The following is a 16,818-nucleotide window of genomic DNA, read 5'->3' on the forward strand; positions in this document are numbered from 1 at the left end:
AGTAAGACTCAGAAGAGACCTTGTTGCTGTCTACAACTACCTGAAGGGAGGTTGTAGCCAGGTGGGGCTTGGTCTCTTCTCCCAGGCAACCAGCACCAGAACAAGAGGACACAGTCTCAAGCTGTGCCAGGGGACAATTAGACTGGATGTTAGGAAGAAGTTGTTCACAGAAAGAGAGATTTGCCATTGGAATGTGCTGCCCAGGGAGGTGGTGGAGTCACCATCACTGGAAGTGTTTAAGAAGAGAGTGGATGAGGCACTTGGTGCCATGGTTTAGTTGATTAGATGGTGGTGGGGGACAGGTTGGATGTGATCTCGAAGGTCTTTTTCAACCTGGTCTGGTCTATTCTATTCTATTCTATTCTATTCTATTCTAGTCTATTCCTACTCTAGTCTATTCTATTCCTACTCTATTCTATTCCTACTCTACTCTACTCTACCGTACCCTACTCTACTCTTACTACTTGTTAAGGTGGCCAAGAAGTTTAGGGGAACACAGCTTCCTGTTGATGGAAGAAGTTGCTTATAGGGAGATTCCTGCTTCCTTTAGGCATTTTAGCAGCAAGTAATTAAAATCACAGCTCTCAGTTGCTCTTTTTATTTTGTTTTTGTCTTTGCAAACTTCTGCAAAGATGGGAGGTTTCTGGGGGTAGTAAAGGTTGCCAAGGGCTGTTTGTGGCAATCCAGCAGAGCTACTGCCCTGTAGGTCAGCGCAGCTGGACAGACCTCCCCAGCTCCTGGCGTGTGGCTGTGCCTGCAATTTGTAGAGAGCTCTTTTAACTCTGAAAAGTGGCAGTAGAGTTGTAAGCTCCTTTGCTAGATAAGGCATTTATAATGGTTGTCAGGGAGAGTTTTTCTGTGCTTGATGATGCTGATCATTGCTTGCCAAAATAGCTTCTGATACGTTTGAGGCAGAGCATCTCCTGAGGCTGGCTTCAGGGAACTCCCTGAGGGAAGCCAGCCCCCAGCCACAGCTGGGCAATGACTGGTGGGGGGTAAGGGGGGGGGGGGGGGAAGCATCACAGCTGGGCACGTGGTGGGAACTTGTGACTTAAGGAACCACTGTGGAACCAGTTGGAGATCATTTGCTGCTTTCTCATTCCTACTTTAAGAGGGACATTAAAGTAAATAATGTCTGTGAAGAGGAGGGGAAAAAAAATCATGCTGCGGTTTGCTTGACCTCCTTCTCCTTTTGCATCCCTTTGAAGTTGGTAAGTAAATAATCTGAGCAACAAGATCAGCACTCCACAGCATTGCTTTGTTTCTTCTGCTCTTCTGCCTTCCCTTCCTGCTCTCAGTCCTCCTCCCAGCCAATGCTTAGTTGGCAAAAGCAGTGTCCTGAGGAGCTGCTGCAGCACAGGGGTTAAAATGTTTCCTGGAAATAGGATAGGATAGGATAGGACAGGACAGGACAGGACAGGACAGGACAGGACAGGACAGGACAGGACAGGACAGAATAGAATAGAATAGAATAGAATAGAATAGAATAGAATAGAATAGAATAGAATAGAATAGAATAGAATAGAATAGAATAGAATAGAATAGAATAGAATAGAATAGAATAGAATAGAATAGAATAGAATAGAATAGAATTAACCAGGTTGGAAAAGACCTTTGAGATCATCAAGTCCAACCCATCACCCAACACCATCTAATCAACTAAACCATGGCACCAAGCACCCCATCCAGTCTCTTTCTAAACACCTCCAGGGATGGTGACTCCACCACCTCCCTGGGCAGCCCATTCCAATGGCCAAAACAAATTAAAATGCAATTCAAAGGAAATGTTTACACACTGTTTGTTTTTCCTTTTGTGCTAGAGCATGCTGCAAAGTGGGGGACTGCTTCCCTTGAAAATGTATTGATACTAATTTAAAGGCCATGGAAGATTGGAATGTGCTGCCCAGGGAGGTGGTGGAGTCACCATCCCTGGAGGTGTTCAAGAGGGGGTTGGACATGGCACTTGGTGCCATGGTTTAGTCATGAGGTCTGTGGTGATGAGTTGGACTTGATGATCTTTGAGGTCTCTTCCAACCTTGGTGATTCTGTGATTGCAGTCACTATATTTGTTGGTTTTTTCAGGTCATTAGAGACTTGCCTTAATTTTCCCTGGATTCATTCTTTATTTGAAAAGAGGGTTTTCTTTCTGTATCCACAAAGTCTCCAGAAGAATGTAAAGCTGGGCTTCTAAAAAATATAGCAACTAAAAAGAAAAAGCAACCAACCAAAATCAGAATTGTGTATTGGAATCTCATTATCTGGCTCTGGATTGACCTCTCCAGCTTTTCACCCCAAAGGAGTCACAGAATCCCTCTTGTGGATTTCTGTACTTCAAATGCAGGGCTCAGCCAGCTGCTCAGCTGCTGTAAATGGCATCTAACTCAGCTGCTTCTGAGATCACCACCATGTATCCTTGGGACTGTACTGAGGAGACAGAGGTCAGAACATATCCCAGCAAGATGAAGACTTTTCATTTGAAGGAGCTCATCCCCATGACATCTTGTAGTGGTTGTGTAACTGTTACCATTGTTTTCCCTTTTCTTTCTTTCTTTTGCAGCAGTAAGCTGCAAACCAAGCTCCAGATCGCAGCTGCTTTACTTTCATTAGCCCACCCAAAGCAAATGCTTATAGTTAAAAGCACTCAGTTTAATTTAAAGGCCCTGGGCAGTTCTTTTGTCCTACTCAGCTGTCATCTACACAGGCAGCAAGGGTGTCCTGTGTCCTGCTGGAAGTGAGCTAGTTTTGTGCTGTTTGGGCCTCCCTGGACTCCTCTCCAGGCTCAAAGTTGATGGCTCAGGTACTGTGTTGGTCCCTATATTAGAATCATAGAATCAGTCAGGGTTGGAAGGGACCACAAGGATCATCTAGTTCCAACCCCTCTGCCATGGGCAGGGACACCCCACACTAGATCAGGCTGCCCAGAGCCTCATCCAGCCTGGGCTTAAACACCTCCAGGGATGAGGCCTCAACCACCTCCCTGGACAACCCATTCCAGGACTTCATCACTCTCATGGGGAAGAACTTCCTCCTCACCTCCAGCCTCAATCTCCCCACCTCCAGCTTCATTCCATTCCCCCTAGTCCTATCACTACCTGAGATCCTGAGAAGTCCTTCCCCAGCTTTCTTGTAGCCCCCTTCAGATACTGGAAGGCCACAATAAGGTCACCTCAGAGCCTTCTCTTCTCCAGACTGAACAGCCCCAGCTCCTTCAGTCTGTCCTCATAGGAGAGGTGCTCCAGCCCTCTGCTCATCCTCCTGGCCATGCTCTGGACACGTTCCAGCACATCCATATCCCTCTTGTAATAGAGGCTCCAGAATTGGACACAGTACTCCACATGGGGTCTCACCAGAGCTGAGCAGAGGGGGAGAATCACCTCCCTTGCCCTGCTGGCCACACTTCTCCTGATGCAGCCCAGGATACTTTTATTCCTGTTGCAGAAAGTTTCTATTAAAAAGATGATCTGCTCAAGAGGCCAATTTGCTTTTCATCCTGAGCATATTCCTATGCATCCTGAAATGAATAGAGACTGAACAACTTGAACAACTGATGTGTTTTTTTTCAAAGCCTGTGAACAAAGAGATCTGCAAACCCATATTTAATTTGGTTTATGGTGATATGACTTTGGATCTATGTCTCCTGTTCACCTCTATTCCAAGCACGAACCTGCAACAAAATTAAATGGCAGGCAACAAAGCTGGTAATAATGACAAAGCTTCAAAATAAATGCTGTTGCTTGTGGAAAAGCAGCTGAGTGAGTTGGATGAAATGGCAGTGTAATTATATAGTAGAGAGTCAAAATTTGATGGCTTGGAGCTTATCTCTGCACAGCATGCCACTTTCCCTCCAGCCTCAGCTACAGCATGTTTCTTCAGCGGCACTTTGTTTCCAGTTGTTCACCTTTAAATCATCTCATCAAGTTGAAGTTTGTTCCTCCTAGTGAGTGTGGGAGGAAACTCAGAATGTAATTAAAACGAAGAGACCAAAACAATTTAACCAAAACATCCCCAAAAGTAACATCCTGGGTAGTTAAACGGAGCACTGTGAATCCCCAGCTCTGCAGGAGTCTTTCTTTTGTTAACACTTCTAGGACAGGTTTCAGTTTTGCAGGGATAACAGAGTACAAGACTGCCATGTGAAGAGTGCCTAACTGACCCAGAACTGGGGGCTGCCTGTTGTGTGCACCAGAGGCACAGCTGCAAGAGTTTCCATGAATTGAAAGGTTCAGCAGAATGAAATGGCTCCAGCTTGGGCACAGAACTTAATCTACTAGTACACGCTTAAATAGTTCACCAAATTTTTCTTCCTTTGCTAGTCAAGGTCTCTTGTCTGATATCTGCTTCCTTCCCCTCCATGTATGCTTCCTGTTTTCCATCTCAGCCCCCACATCCCCCCATGCATTTCCATGTGCCTTTTCCTGTTGTCATACATACTGCTGCAGCTGCTCCTCAGATGCCTCCACCAAGGAAAGGCTTCAAAGCCAAACTGGCTCCTACAGAGTGCCAGGAGAAAAACACTTTGTGGGAGCCCACCCTCACCCCTTGAGCAAGGAGGGAGCAGCCCTCCTATCTCTGGGCATGCCCCCATGAAGTACCCTGGGCACATTAATGATGCACATCCCACCTCTGAAGCCCCTCTTGTGTCTTTGCCTTGCATTCTTTGCTTTTTGTATTGTGCAAGTGCTGCCAGAAGGCCAGCAGGAAAGTAAGATGGCTCAGGTCCATGATAGTATGTGGTGAAGCCACATCTGTGCTTTCATTGTGAGTCAGTTACCCTCTCTGACAGCTCTTTCTATGAAAATAAAATGTGGAATGCTGAGTGGAAGAGAACTGCTTAAAAAAGGATCATACCTACTGCAGGTGGAAGTCCATCTTCAGGGTTTCAGTGGGGTTTGGCTTTAAAGCCTGGGAGACTCCACAGGACTGTCCAAAGGCATCGTAGTTGATGGGTGATTCCAACCCTCCTTTCTACTGCCCTACATGAGAAATGTGACTGTGTTTATTTAGGTTATTTATGTGCCAGCAACTATGGGATTGAGGTGGAGTGTTACAGACTGCTGTTTTCAAAGGTGGAAGTGCATGTGAGCCATGACTGAGTGGCCAGGATTTTCTTACACATTGGAGGAATATGTTGGGTTTCTATTCCTTGTTTCTTCTCCTACCGCAGGGGACGGATGTGGGCACGTGGTGATGTATCAAGACAGTGGAACCCTGGCATCTAAGAACTATCCTGGGACATACCCCAACTACACTCTCTGTGAAAAGAAAATCCAAGTGCCTCCAGGAAAACGTCTGATCCTAAAAATTGGAGACCTGGATATTGAATCCCAGAAATGTGAATCCAGCTACCTAACCGTTCAGAGCTCTTCAACGTTGCATGGTAGGTAAAAGATAAGGCAGTGGCTGGTTCATGAACTGGTAAGAGTGTGAATATAACCCAGCTCAACAAAATGTAAGAATCAGCACCCTTTGTCTTTTCCTCCTCATTTTTGGGTTGGTGTCATCAGCACATAAGACCATTGCAAGTACCTGAACCTCTATCAGCCCTGTAGCCTTCTCTGGTGGGCTAAGAGCTAGCTCATGAGCTAGACACAGACAGGAAATTGGAGTCAGCAGTCCTGTCTATCTCTATTTGCTAGGCAGTGTTCAGAGAGGGGATAACCCTTGTTATTGCTAGCTGTTAGTCACTGATAACCTTAGCCAACGTACAGGATTTAATACTTGCAGATACTAAATGCTTGCAGCCAGCCTACACTGTTGAAAGGGATTTGCACAGGAAGATCAGTGAGTAATCTGCTATAGCTGTGCACTTAAAACAATCACAACAACAGCAAGATCCTCCCCAGAGAACCTGAGTCCTTCCTCACATTGGTCTTCCTAGCCAGTTGTAGTTTGATCTACTCTTTCTAGAAGAGTCAAGCTGATTCTCAAGTTGGTGAGTCATTTTGCAGAGGTCCACTTTGAATTCAGAGCTGCAAGGAGCTCCACAATGCAGGAATAAACTTGTGAAGCAGTGGTTGATACCAATGCTGCCTGCTGGGAGTGGGCTGTAACCCTCCAGCCATCTGAGACTGAATGTGCTCTGCTGGGCTGAACAAGCAGAGTGGATTCAGTGGGAGAAGATGAGGAGGAGATGAACTACGGAGTCTCTTCAGGTTTTCCAGGTTTTCCAGCTCACCCAGCTCATTACTTGGCTCAGTAAAGTGTGTGGCTCTAAGATGAAGACTCACTAGATACCTTAGCAGGAAGGAGAGGTGATTGCCTTTCATTCATGAGAGTGCTGGGGCCATCACTCATCTGGTATAAGATCAAGTGAGGCATTAAAGCCTTGCTCGCAAATGAAGGTAAAGGTAATTACTGTTCTCACAGGGGAGGTGTTACATTTTGTAGCAGCCTTCACTAAGAGTGGGCAGTGATGCTTTGATGTCTAAGTCTTGCATGGAGCTTGATTCGAGGCCTCTGTTGGTGTGTGCTGGGGGTTTTTTTAATGGTGTTTAGAACTGTAAGTAATGAGTTGTGTTTGGCTGAAGCAGTCTGTGTGTACTTGGCAGTAAGAGTTCAGTGTTTAGTAGTGCATTATAGCTTTGAATAATTTTTATTGATGCTATCTTGATGTTTTTAATCAAAGCTTTTCTAGGAAACAAGGGTAAATCAACATATTAAGTGAAAAATGAAGCTTGGGCATTGATAGAAATTCTGGCTCCTTACACACCAGCCTAAAGACATCTTCACACAGTTCAGTCCTGCAATTACTCATACCTGGGTGTTATGCAATCAAATCCACATAATGAATTTCTTTAAAGTATTCCCACACCCATTTTCAGACATGATTGGTAATGTCTGATGCATGTGGACTGTAATTTGCATTCTCAGTAACAAACTGCACAATTAGCAGATTTTGCTTGTATCTGTAACAAGTTTTATAGCTTAGGCAGACATGCCATCTGTAATGGTTTTTGTGGTCTGCAGCTCGCTGTAGACTTTCTCACCATCCTACCTACGGAGTGTCTGATCTACATTCAGGTAAATCCATGTAGAACAGAGTGGAAATAGTGCTATGTGCATAAAGCCACAATATTGCTTCTCTTTTAAAAGACACAGGAATTCATAAATGAGACCAGAAGTTCTCCAAGTCATTTGTTTCAATAGGTTTGGTTTTTTTAGCTCCAGGTTTTACCATAGTATCATAGTATCATTCAGGGTTGGAAGGGACCACAAGGATCATCTAGTTCCAACCCCCCTGCCATGGGCAGGGACACCCCGCACTAGATCAGGCTGGACAGAGCCTCAGCCAGCCTGGGCTTAAACACCTCCAGGGACGGGGCCTTGACCACCTCCCTGGACAACCCATTCCAGGGTTTCACCACTCTCATGGTGAAGAACCTCCTCCTCACATCTAGCCTGAATCTCCCCACCTCCAGCTTCATTCCATTCCCCCTAGTCCTATCACTACCTGAGATCCTGAGAAGTCCTTCCCCAGCCTTCCTGTTAGCCCCCTTCAGTCTGTCCTCATAGGAGAGATGCTCCAGCCCTCAGATCATCCTTGTGACCCTTCTCTGGACACCTTCCAGCACCTCCACATCCCTCTTGGAATAGGGGCTCCAGAACTGGACACATTACTCCAGGTGGGGTCTCACCAGAGCTGAGTAGAGGGGGAGGATCACCTCCCTCGACCTGCTGGCCACACTTCTCCTGATGCAGCCCAGGATCTGATTGGCTTTGCAGGCTGCAAGTGCACACTGAGAGCTCATGTTGAGCTTCTCCTCCACCAGCACCCCCAAGTCTCTCTCCTCAGGGCTGCTTTCCAGCCAGTCACTGCCCAGCCTGTATTTGTGCCTGGGATTGCCTCGACCCAGATGCAGGACCCTGCACTTGCTCTTATTGAACTTCATGAGGTTGGCTTGTGCCCACCTCTCCAGCCTGTCAAGGTCCCTCTGGATGGCCTCCCTTCCCTCCAGCATGTCTGCTGCACCACACAGCTTGGTGTCATCAGCAAACTTGCTGAGGGTGCACTCAATGCCACATTTTAATATGCATTTGTGTAAGCAAGAGATGTTCTCTAAGCTCTTCTAAGTCCATTCAGTCTGTTAAGCATCCTTTTAGCTGGCTGTTTCTGAGACCAGAGCTCTTTGCAACCCTCCCCTTTTCATGAACATCTGCAGAGAGGTCAGCTTCCTCCCTTTGGCCAAGAAGATGCTGACCTTTGCCATTCAACTTCTTTCATGGGATGATGTAGAGTTGAAAAGATTTTTGCAGGCATTGAAAACATCTGAGCAATTAAAAGCTCATTTTCACACATTTGCTGTACTTGACCTGGGTCTGAAAAGGAAAACCTGAAGAGCTAAGTATGAAAGCTAGCAGTGTGAATGTTCCTCATGTTTCAAATCAGCCAAGCAGCCTTTGCTCTTTTAAGAGGTTTGCAATTACAAGACAATGAAGTCTAAAGGGAAATACGTTTTAAATACCATGCTAATCTCTTCAGCTCCGTGGAAGACATCAGAGGGAGCGTCAGCGTGTGTACAAACATCTATTAAGGACTGTATCTGAGGCTTAGAAAACTAGTCAGAGGAAGGACATGAGATTGTGTGTGTAAATAGAAAGTTGGTGTGAACAAGCCTTCAGAACACAAAGTACTGCTTTCCTTTCAGTTTTCTCCCAAGCGTTCTCTTTGCATTTGAAATCGTCACCGTTATAACCTTCTGCCGAGATTCGTGCAACACAGCAAGAATCAACTCAATGTGTGTTTGGGCTAAGAGGCTTAGTTGGTTGATTTCTTCACATTTTAAAATAGACAGCTACAGATTAAACCACTTATTGATTTATTTATTCATTTGTTCATTCATTCCTCACATTTTGTTGACTGGTGGAAAAATGCTATGACTCTCATTCCTTCCTAGAGGAGCATGTTGCATCGTCTGTGTGTTGAACTGGGACACAGACATGACGCTAGAATTCTTCTCACCTGTGATGGACCTGTGGAGGCAGCCATTGCATTTCAATTTCTCCAGTGATGGGATCAAAAGATGGTCACTAAGCTCTAAAACTGGAGATACAAAATGGCCAGACACTACCTCTGGGCTATTACAGTATCACAGTATCACCTAGGTTGGAAAGGACCTCGAGGATCATCGAGTCCAACCTATCAACACAGACCCCATGACTAGACCATGGCACCAAGTGCCACGTCCAATCTCCCCTTGAACGCCTCCAGGGTCGATGACTCAACCACCACCCTGGGCAACCCGTTCCAATGACGAATGACTCGCTTGGTGAAGAACTTCCTCCTCACCTCGAGTCTAAACCTCCCCTGGCGCAGCTTGAGACTATGTCCCCTTGTTCTGGTGCTGGTTGCCCTGCAGATTATTTTAGAATAGAATAAACCAGGTTGGAAGAGACCTTCAAGATCATCGCGTCCAACCTATCATCCAACACCATCTAATCAACTAACCCATGGCACCAAGCACCCTGTCAAGTCTCCTCCTGAACACCTCCAGTGATGGCAATTCCACCACCTCCCCAGGCAGTCCATTCCAATGGGCAATCACTCTCTCTGTGTAAAACTTCCTCCTGACCTCCACCCTGAACTTCCCCTGGTGCAGCCTGAGACTGTGTCCTCTTGTTCTGGTGCTGGCTGCCTGGGAGAAGAGACCAACCTCTGCCTGTTTACAACCCCGCTTCAGGTAGCTGTAGAGAGCAATAAGGTCACCCCTGAGTCTCCTCTTCTCCAGGCTAAGCAGCCCCAGCTCCCTCAGCCTCTCCTCATAGGGCTGTGTTCCCAGCCCCTCACCAACTTCGTTGCCCTTCTCTGGACTCGTTCCAGTGTTCTTCAGTGTTCACTGGAGGAAAGAACCTGTAGCAAGCCTTTGCTTTCAAACCATTCCCTTTGTATTCAGACTTAGATGTGAAATATTAATCATCAGTCAGCAAAGGTAGTCTAGCACCAGTTTTGGTGAAACTGACTCAACTTTGTCTGACAAACCTTTAAATGCCATCACAGCTTTGCATGTGTTGTCTCTAGGAGAAACAAATAGCTAACAAGGGTCTGTTTCAAGGGCATAGCTTTTGCACTGAATGAAAATATGGTGAGGGTTTGGGTTGGTTTTTTTTTTGTCCCACAAAAGGGATCTAGAATAAAAATGAATGTGCTACACAATCTCCCGGTGTAGATAACATCCAGCCTTCACTGAAATGCTTTTCTTCTTGAGTTAATTGCATTATCTGAGCATATTAAAAATACTCTGAATTAGAGCTTCTGAATTAGAGCTTCTGATTTTTTAATTAGTTAAAGGGATATGTGAAAACAAGATTAACCCTGTGGGCCCTGTAGTTCTCAAGAGCAAAACCTGCGCTGCTGCTGAACGTGTGACTTCAGTGTTTTTACAGATCAACAGCGACTGCTTTTAGTCAGCTTCTTCTCATGTCCTTATCAGATTTCTGTACCTCTTTTGACCCTTTCTTCTTGCTTTCCTCCCCCCCCCCCCCCCCCACTTTCTTTGCCCAACTAATGGCTTAGTATTTTTTCCCCTTAATTTTGTGAGATGATCAGCAGTCTTGACTGGAGAGATAGATTAAAGAAGAGATAAGTGCCTACTTTCTTCTCCATTCACTTGCAGTCAGTAGGAGGTTGATGTGCTCCTCTGGGGTGGATGTCAGCTCTGCTGAGTGACTAGCAATAATTTGGAGAGTTGGTGCAGTTCACTTGGCTCCTGCATAATTTACAGCTGGTAACTGGTGTGAAACAGAGAAGTTACTGAAAATGCTTTCTCCTCCCCACACCCAGTCACTAAGGGTTGTTAGACAAATTGAGCATTTACTGACGTGTGTGTGTCTGAGGATGTGCACACGTGTGTGTGTGTGTGTGAGGGTGTGCAGGGGAACCAAGTGCCTTCAGATGCCTCCTGCTTATCAGCATGACTTGAGGGGATTCATCAAACCAGTCTTTCCTTATTATGTATTGTAATAAGCATCTTGCCTGCATAAAGGGTGTGTCCAGGTTTCTTTTTCACCCCTCAAAGGAAACTTGTTATTACAGTATTGTTTCTGGTATTTCAGGAAATCCAGGGAATTGCCCAGACAAGTTCTCACTGAAGATCAAGTCAAGCAGTTTCTTAACAGTTAAAATTCTGTTCTAACAGTTGGGGTTTACCTGAGTGGTTGCAGTATGCCAAGGTTTCAGCTTGGGGAAAGGTTTAGTCTGCATTTGTTTTATCAGAGGGACTAATTTTTTTCCTCCTAGCTGCATGATGTGTGTTGTGTATTTTTCTGTAGGCTTTGTTAAACAGCTTCAGCTCTTTGCTAACTATTCCTAACCATTGCTGTGCTTGTGTCTTTGGGTTGGGCTAAAACCACGGTCAGGCAGAAATGGGTGGTCACACCTGGGGTCAAGCAGGCAGACCTACAGCCTGTGCAAGTGGCCCAGATCCTGCCTTTTTAAATGACAATTACTTCTCCAACCTGACTCTACTTGGATGCCTTTTTGCTTCTTTTATCACAGTCTTTGGCAGCAATTTTGAGAGAGAAACTGAAAATCGTTTTCCCTAAAATGTGAAATGCTTATTACTCAGTCTGAGGTCAGACTGTGCTGCACAGAGTAAAATGTTGAAGAGCCAGGCTGTCTCGTCCTGACTACTCTCTCAACTCATACCTACTGAGTGTTAAACACCACTCTCCCTGCATCTTGGCAAAGGAGACAGAGCAGCACTGTTTACCTCCTGGCATGTCCTTGCAGGGTGATGCTGGTTCTCCATGTACATGGAGGGATTGGAGTGAAGAAGTCCTCTTGCTCTCCCAGTTACTGCTTATGTATGTGAGGCAGGAGTGTGAGTGTGGGCTGGAGATGAGTTTCAAGAATGCAGATATTTACATACAACAGATCCTTGCTAGGTTTGTGAAAGACTTGCACTCTGGATGTGTTTTTAGCTCTAAAGTAAAGCAAGCTCAGTCCAGGTTCATCACAGCCTCTGTCCTTGCCCAGCTGCTGAGGTACTTTCAAATTGCTTTATTTGATAGAAGGCTACTAGAGGTACGGATCACCATTTAAAACATTGTTTTCCCCATACAAATGCTTTAGGAAATTATAGTCCTAAAGAGGCAGATCCATGGGACTGCTGCTGCTACATATTGCTTGCCAGCCATGGCTTACTCTGCAGGTAAAGACAGAAAAGGGAGAAGGTTCCCTGTTTGAATAGGGCATGTCGTGAGTCAATATATAAACTGAGTTTCTTAAAGACCTCTGTGAATGCCAAGCTGCAGATATCAAAAGAAATCAAAGGCTTTGGAAACAGAGTGAGCATAGCAAGCTGGACATGCACTAGCTAAAGGGGGAAATAATTGCTTTTAAAAGGAAGCAAGAGCCTTCCAGAAGAGGCAGACAGTCTTAAGAACTAGAGAAATAAACGGTATGTAGGCATTGCCAGCTGGTGTGAGAGAAGAGAGTCCTCTAGGCATAGTGCTTCTTAGGGGAAGTAGGGAAAAAAAATACAAAATAAAGGAACATAATTCAACAAAGCAATCTCAGGAAATATGCCAGAGCCTGGTTGACAGTGGAAGTAAACTAGACCTCATAATAACAGACAATGCTGTAAAGATCATCAGATTTGGAAAACACCACTATGATGAAAAGGACAAAAGCAGTAGGCTATGGCTAACATTTGAAAAATAAACAGCACATAAAATAGTCTCTTCAGTCCCCAGAGGAGCCAGCCAAAGGATATCCATGAGACAACTTACTGTGTACCTTGCAGGATGTTAATACTGCTCGGAGACAGCGATTCCAAAATAAAAGTGTGGCGTTCAAGCCACCCGAAACACGCCAACAGATCAGGAGTTCTGGATGAAAGGCATTAAATGTTGGTTTAATTATAGGGAATATTAAATGGGGTAGATTTGAAATCCCTAGCCCTCTAATGGCTCTCCTGCAGAACGTTAAAAATACAGATATTAAAGAGTCTGGAGTGAACAGACGGGTCCACAGTTGGGTCAGCTCGTTAATGAGACACGGGAAGAAGGAAAGGTCCTGGCATCGAGATGTAGCATGACTGAAACATGGAGAAGGCCTATGCAGTTCCATGACATGCAACACATCTGTTTATTAAGTTCTTTTCTTTGTTCTTGGTAAACAAACCAAATGATCCTGCCTCCTTACCCCAGCAGAGCTCCAGCCAAGTCTCTTGAACAGGAAACAGAGAGCAGCACTCACGGCTAGTTTTTCAGGCTGAACGTGCAGAACACCTCCCAGCTAACATTAGGAGATGAAAAACTGATAATGTGATCTGGCAGTTCCCAAAAGGGATCTTACCAATCTTTTGGCTTAGCCCCAGGTTTAGGAACGAAGTGTTTATCCAGCCTCAAGTCCAAATCACAGAATCACAGAATCCCCAAGGTTGGAAGAGACCTCAAAGATCATCAAGTCCAACCTGTCACCACAGACCTCATGACTAAACCATGGCACCAAGTGGCACATCCAATCCCCTCTTGAATGCTGCAGGAAAAGTTAAGAGGGCCCTATGAAGGAGTTTATCATTTTCATACCTGACACAAACCGAGGCTTTCTCCATCATCCCTCCTCTCCACTGGTTATACAGTATTAATAGAGCAGCATGGGGAAATCAATAAATCCTGGGTGGAATGGCCAGAGAAGGTGGGGAGCCTGCAAAGAGTTTTAAAAATAGATGATGAAGTCATATTCTTGTCACCTCAGCTGCAAGTGACAAACGGACTGGTAGAGTTTTCAGATGAACTCTAATGTCTATACAGTTGCTGATTGGTTTTAATCTTCTAGTGCCTATAGAAATCTCTCAGTACATGCATTCAGTGCATGTACATCTCTCAATAGATGTATTTAGGGTAATGGGTAAGTCAGTGGAGAAGGACTCTAGTAGATGTAACTGCACGCAGAAAGTGCATCTGATTCAGGCACACCACAATGCAATACAGGGAGCCTGGGAGCCTGACCTGCTGCTGGCTTTACAACATTAAAGGAAGCAGAGGACTGCTATATGGAAGTGCACAGGGAAGGCTACATGTGGTTAACATCAAAGACATTGTTTTGCTAAAGAAAATTAGGAAACAGATGAAAGCACAAAACTCTCTCATCAGTCAGCTGAATGCATTGCCTTGACCCTGAATCAGTTTTATGTCATAAGCATTACTAGTTGTGCCACTGGGGAATTTCTTGGAAGACCATCAGTGTAAAATAAATTGATTAGGGGGAAGAAATCACAGAAGGCTAGGGATTGGAAGGGACCTTGAAAGATTGAGTCCAACCCCCCTGCCAGAGCAGGATCACCTAGAGCAGGTTTTTCCTTATGTTCACGTGGAACCTCCTTTGCTCCAGCTGGTACCCATTGCCTCTTGTCCTCTCCTTGGACATCACTGAGCAGAGCCTGGCTCCATCCTCCTGACGCTTGCCCTTCACATATTTGTAAGCATGAATGAGGTCACCCCTTTGTCTCCTCCAAGCTGAAGAGACCCAGATCCCTCAGCCTTCCCTCATAAAAGAGACGTTCCACTCCTTTAATCATCTTTGTGGCTCTGTGCTGGACTCTTTCAAGCAGTTCCCTGAGGACCTTCTTGAACTGAGAGGCCCAAAACTGGACACGAGATTCCATTTGTGGCCTCACTAGGGTGGAGTAGAGTAGAAGGAGAACCTCTCTTGACCTACTAACCACAGCCCTTCTAACCCACCCCAGAATACCATTGGCCTTCTTGGCCACAAGGACACATTGCTGGCTCATGGGCATCCTTCTGTCCACCAGGACCCCCAGGTCCCTTTGCCCTACGCTGCTCTCCAACAAGTCAGTCCTCAACCTATACTGGTCCATGGGGTTGTTCAAATGCAAGGCTTCATGCTTGTCCTTGTTGTATTTCATTAAATCTCTCCCCACCCAGCTTTCCAGCCTGTCCAGGTCTTGCTGACTGGCAAGAGAGTGATTGGCCATTGGAATGTGCTGCTCGGGGAGGTGGTGGAGTCACCATCATTGGAGGTGTTTAGGAAGAGACTGGATGGGGTGCTTGGTGCCATGGTTTAGTTGATTAGAGGGTGTTGGGTGATAGGTTGGACTCAGTGATCTCAAAAGTCTCTTCCAAACTGGTCTGGTCTGGTCTATTCTACTCTACTCTAATTCTATTCTATTCTATTCTATTCTATTCTATTCTATTCTATTCTATTCTATTCTATTCTATTCTATTCTATTCTACTTCTATTCTATTCCACTTCTATTCTTTCTATTCTATTCTATTCTATTCTATTCTATTCTATTCTATTCTATTCTATTCTATTCTATTCCATTCCATTCCATTCCATTCCACTTCTATTCTACTTCTATTCTATCCTATCCTATCCTATCCTATCCTATCCTATCCTATCCTATCCTATCCTATCCTATCCTATCCTATTCTATCCTATCCTATCCTATTCTATCCTATCCTATCCTATCCTATCCTATCCTATCCTATCCTATCCTATCCTATCCTATCCTATCCTATCCTATCCTATCCTATCCTATTCTCCTCCCTGTCTTCTGCCCCTTTCTCTTTGTGGATCTGTTAGCACTTTACTTCTCCCACTGCAATCTGACACAAAAGACCTTCTCAAATAAATCACTCGTGCTGTTGTCTGGTCTGACACAGTGTCAGATGCTGTCTTTTTGATAAGTTCCTTTCCTAAGAAATTTGTTTAACCCCTTTTGCAGCCATTGTTTTCTCTGACTAAGTCGTGAGTCATTTTCAACAGGAGTACTCCAGGGAAATGTCACACTCTCGCTTGTTCCTCCCCCTGCCTGGCTTCACTCTGTGATATTTATAAGCCAGAAGACAGTGTTCATCCTTTGCTTTGCCCCATTCTGCTGACAGCTGGCTGGTGTTGGCTTCAGTTGGACTGCTCTCTAGGCTGCTCTTGTTAGAAGGCCAGTGAAGTGTTTGGGGAAGACCACCCCAGGGGTGTCAAGCAAAATGAAGCAGTTCTTAGGAGCCCATTAGGGAAGGGAACTACTCATCAAGTCTGTGTTCTGCTGTAACTGATTTCTTGTATTTCAGGAGTCAGCTCCAAGTTACCTTAAAGTGGCCACTACCCATAAAATGTGGTTGTCTGGCAAAACCCAAATTGCTGATTTTTCATCCCAAGGCCTTGTTTTAGGATGCAAAAGCTGTCATGTACCTCAGCAGAACAGATGGGCTGAGAGCTTGTAAAGGGTCTTGTTTGTTTTTACTTTTGGGGGATAAAAAACTGTTTGTCATTAAAAAAAACAACAAACCAACCACAAACCCCCAAACAACAAAACCCAAGAGAACAAAAAAACAACGCACAAAAGAACCCCCAAACAAAACCCCCTCTCACTTCTTAGCAGTTTATATTGTAAGCATCCTCATAGAGTCAAAAAATCTACCCAAACTGCTTTGGATCTTCTGTGTAATCTGTGCCTGAGGGCAGCCAGAGACAAGTGTCTGCACCCAGCTTACAGAAGGCAAGGGCAAAGACTGTGGCAGTCCCAAAAGAAAGCAGCCCTTGGGAATTGACTTGTGAAGAAGCAGATGTGATTGTTGAGAGTCCTGAGCATGCCTGCTGGCACAAGAAAGGAGTGTCCCTGAGACTGTTCCAAGATACTGCTGTGGGTAGCTATAAACCCCTTATCTAATCCAACGTCAGAGCAAGGCTCATCTACCTCCCCCTCCCCCCCATCTTCCCCTTTCTCCTGCTCTTTTTTTGTTTAAAACTCCAGAGACTTGAACTGTGTGCCTGAGTGGCCAATGGTGATTTTAAAAGGAAAATCAGGCAGTTTCTGAGTAAAGTGGCAGCACTGCCTCTTTGTCTGATTTGGCTTG

At 45.1% G+C, this 16,818-nt stretch overlaps 1 protein-coding gene across 1 annotated transcript in view; it reads left to right on the forward strand.

The window, feature by feature from the left end:
• DCBLD1 (discoidin, CUB and LCCL domain containing 1) overlaps positions 1-16,818 on the forward strand; it is a 54,010-nt gene that overhangs the window by 9,982 nt on the left and 27,210 nt on the right. Inside the window, exon 2 of the mRNA XM_068162292.1 lies at positions 5,165-5,377. Coding sequence (XP_068018393.1) covers positions 5,165-5,377 — 213 coding nt within the window. The remainder of the gene's footprint in view (positions 1-5,164; positions 5,378-16,818) is intronic.

This window comes from Melanerpes formicivorus, unplaced genomic scaffold (assembly GCF_026170545.1).
Source record: "Melanerpes formicivorus ecotype bairdi unplaced genomic scaffold, bMelFor1.0.p_v2 SCAF_63, whole genome shotgun sequence".
NCBI classification, from domain to species: domain Eukaryota; kingdom Metazoa; phylum Chordata; class Aves; order Piciformes; family Picidae; genus Melanerpes; species Melanerpes formicivorus.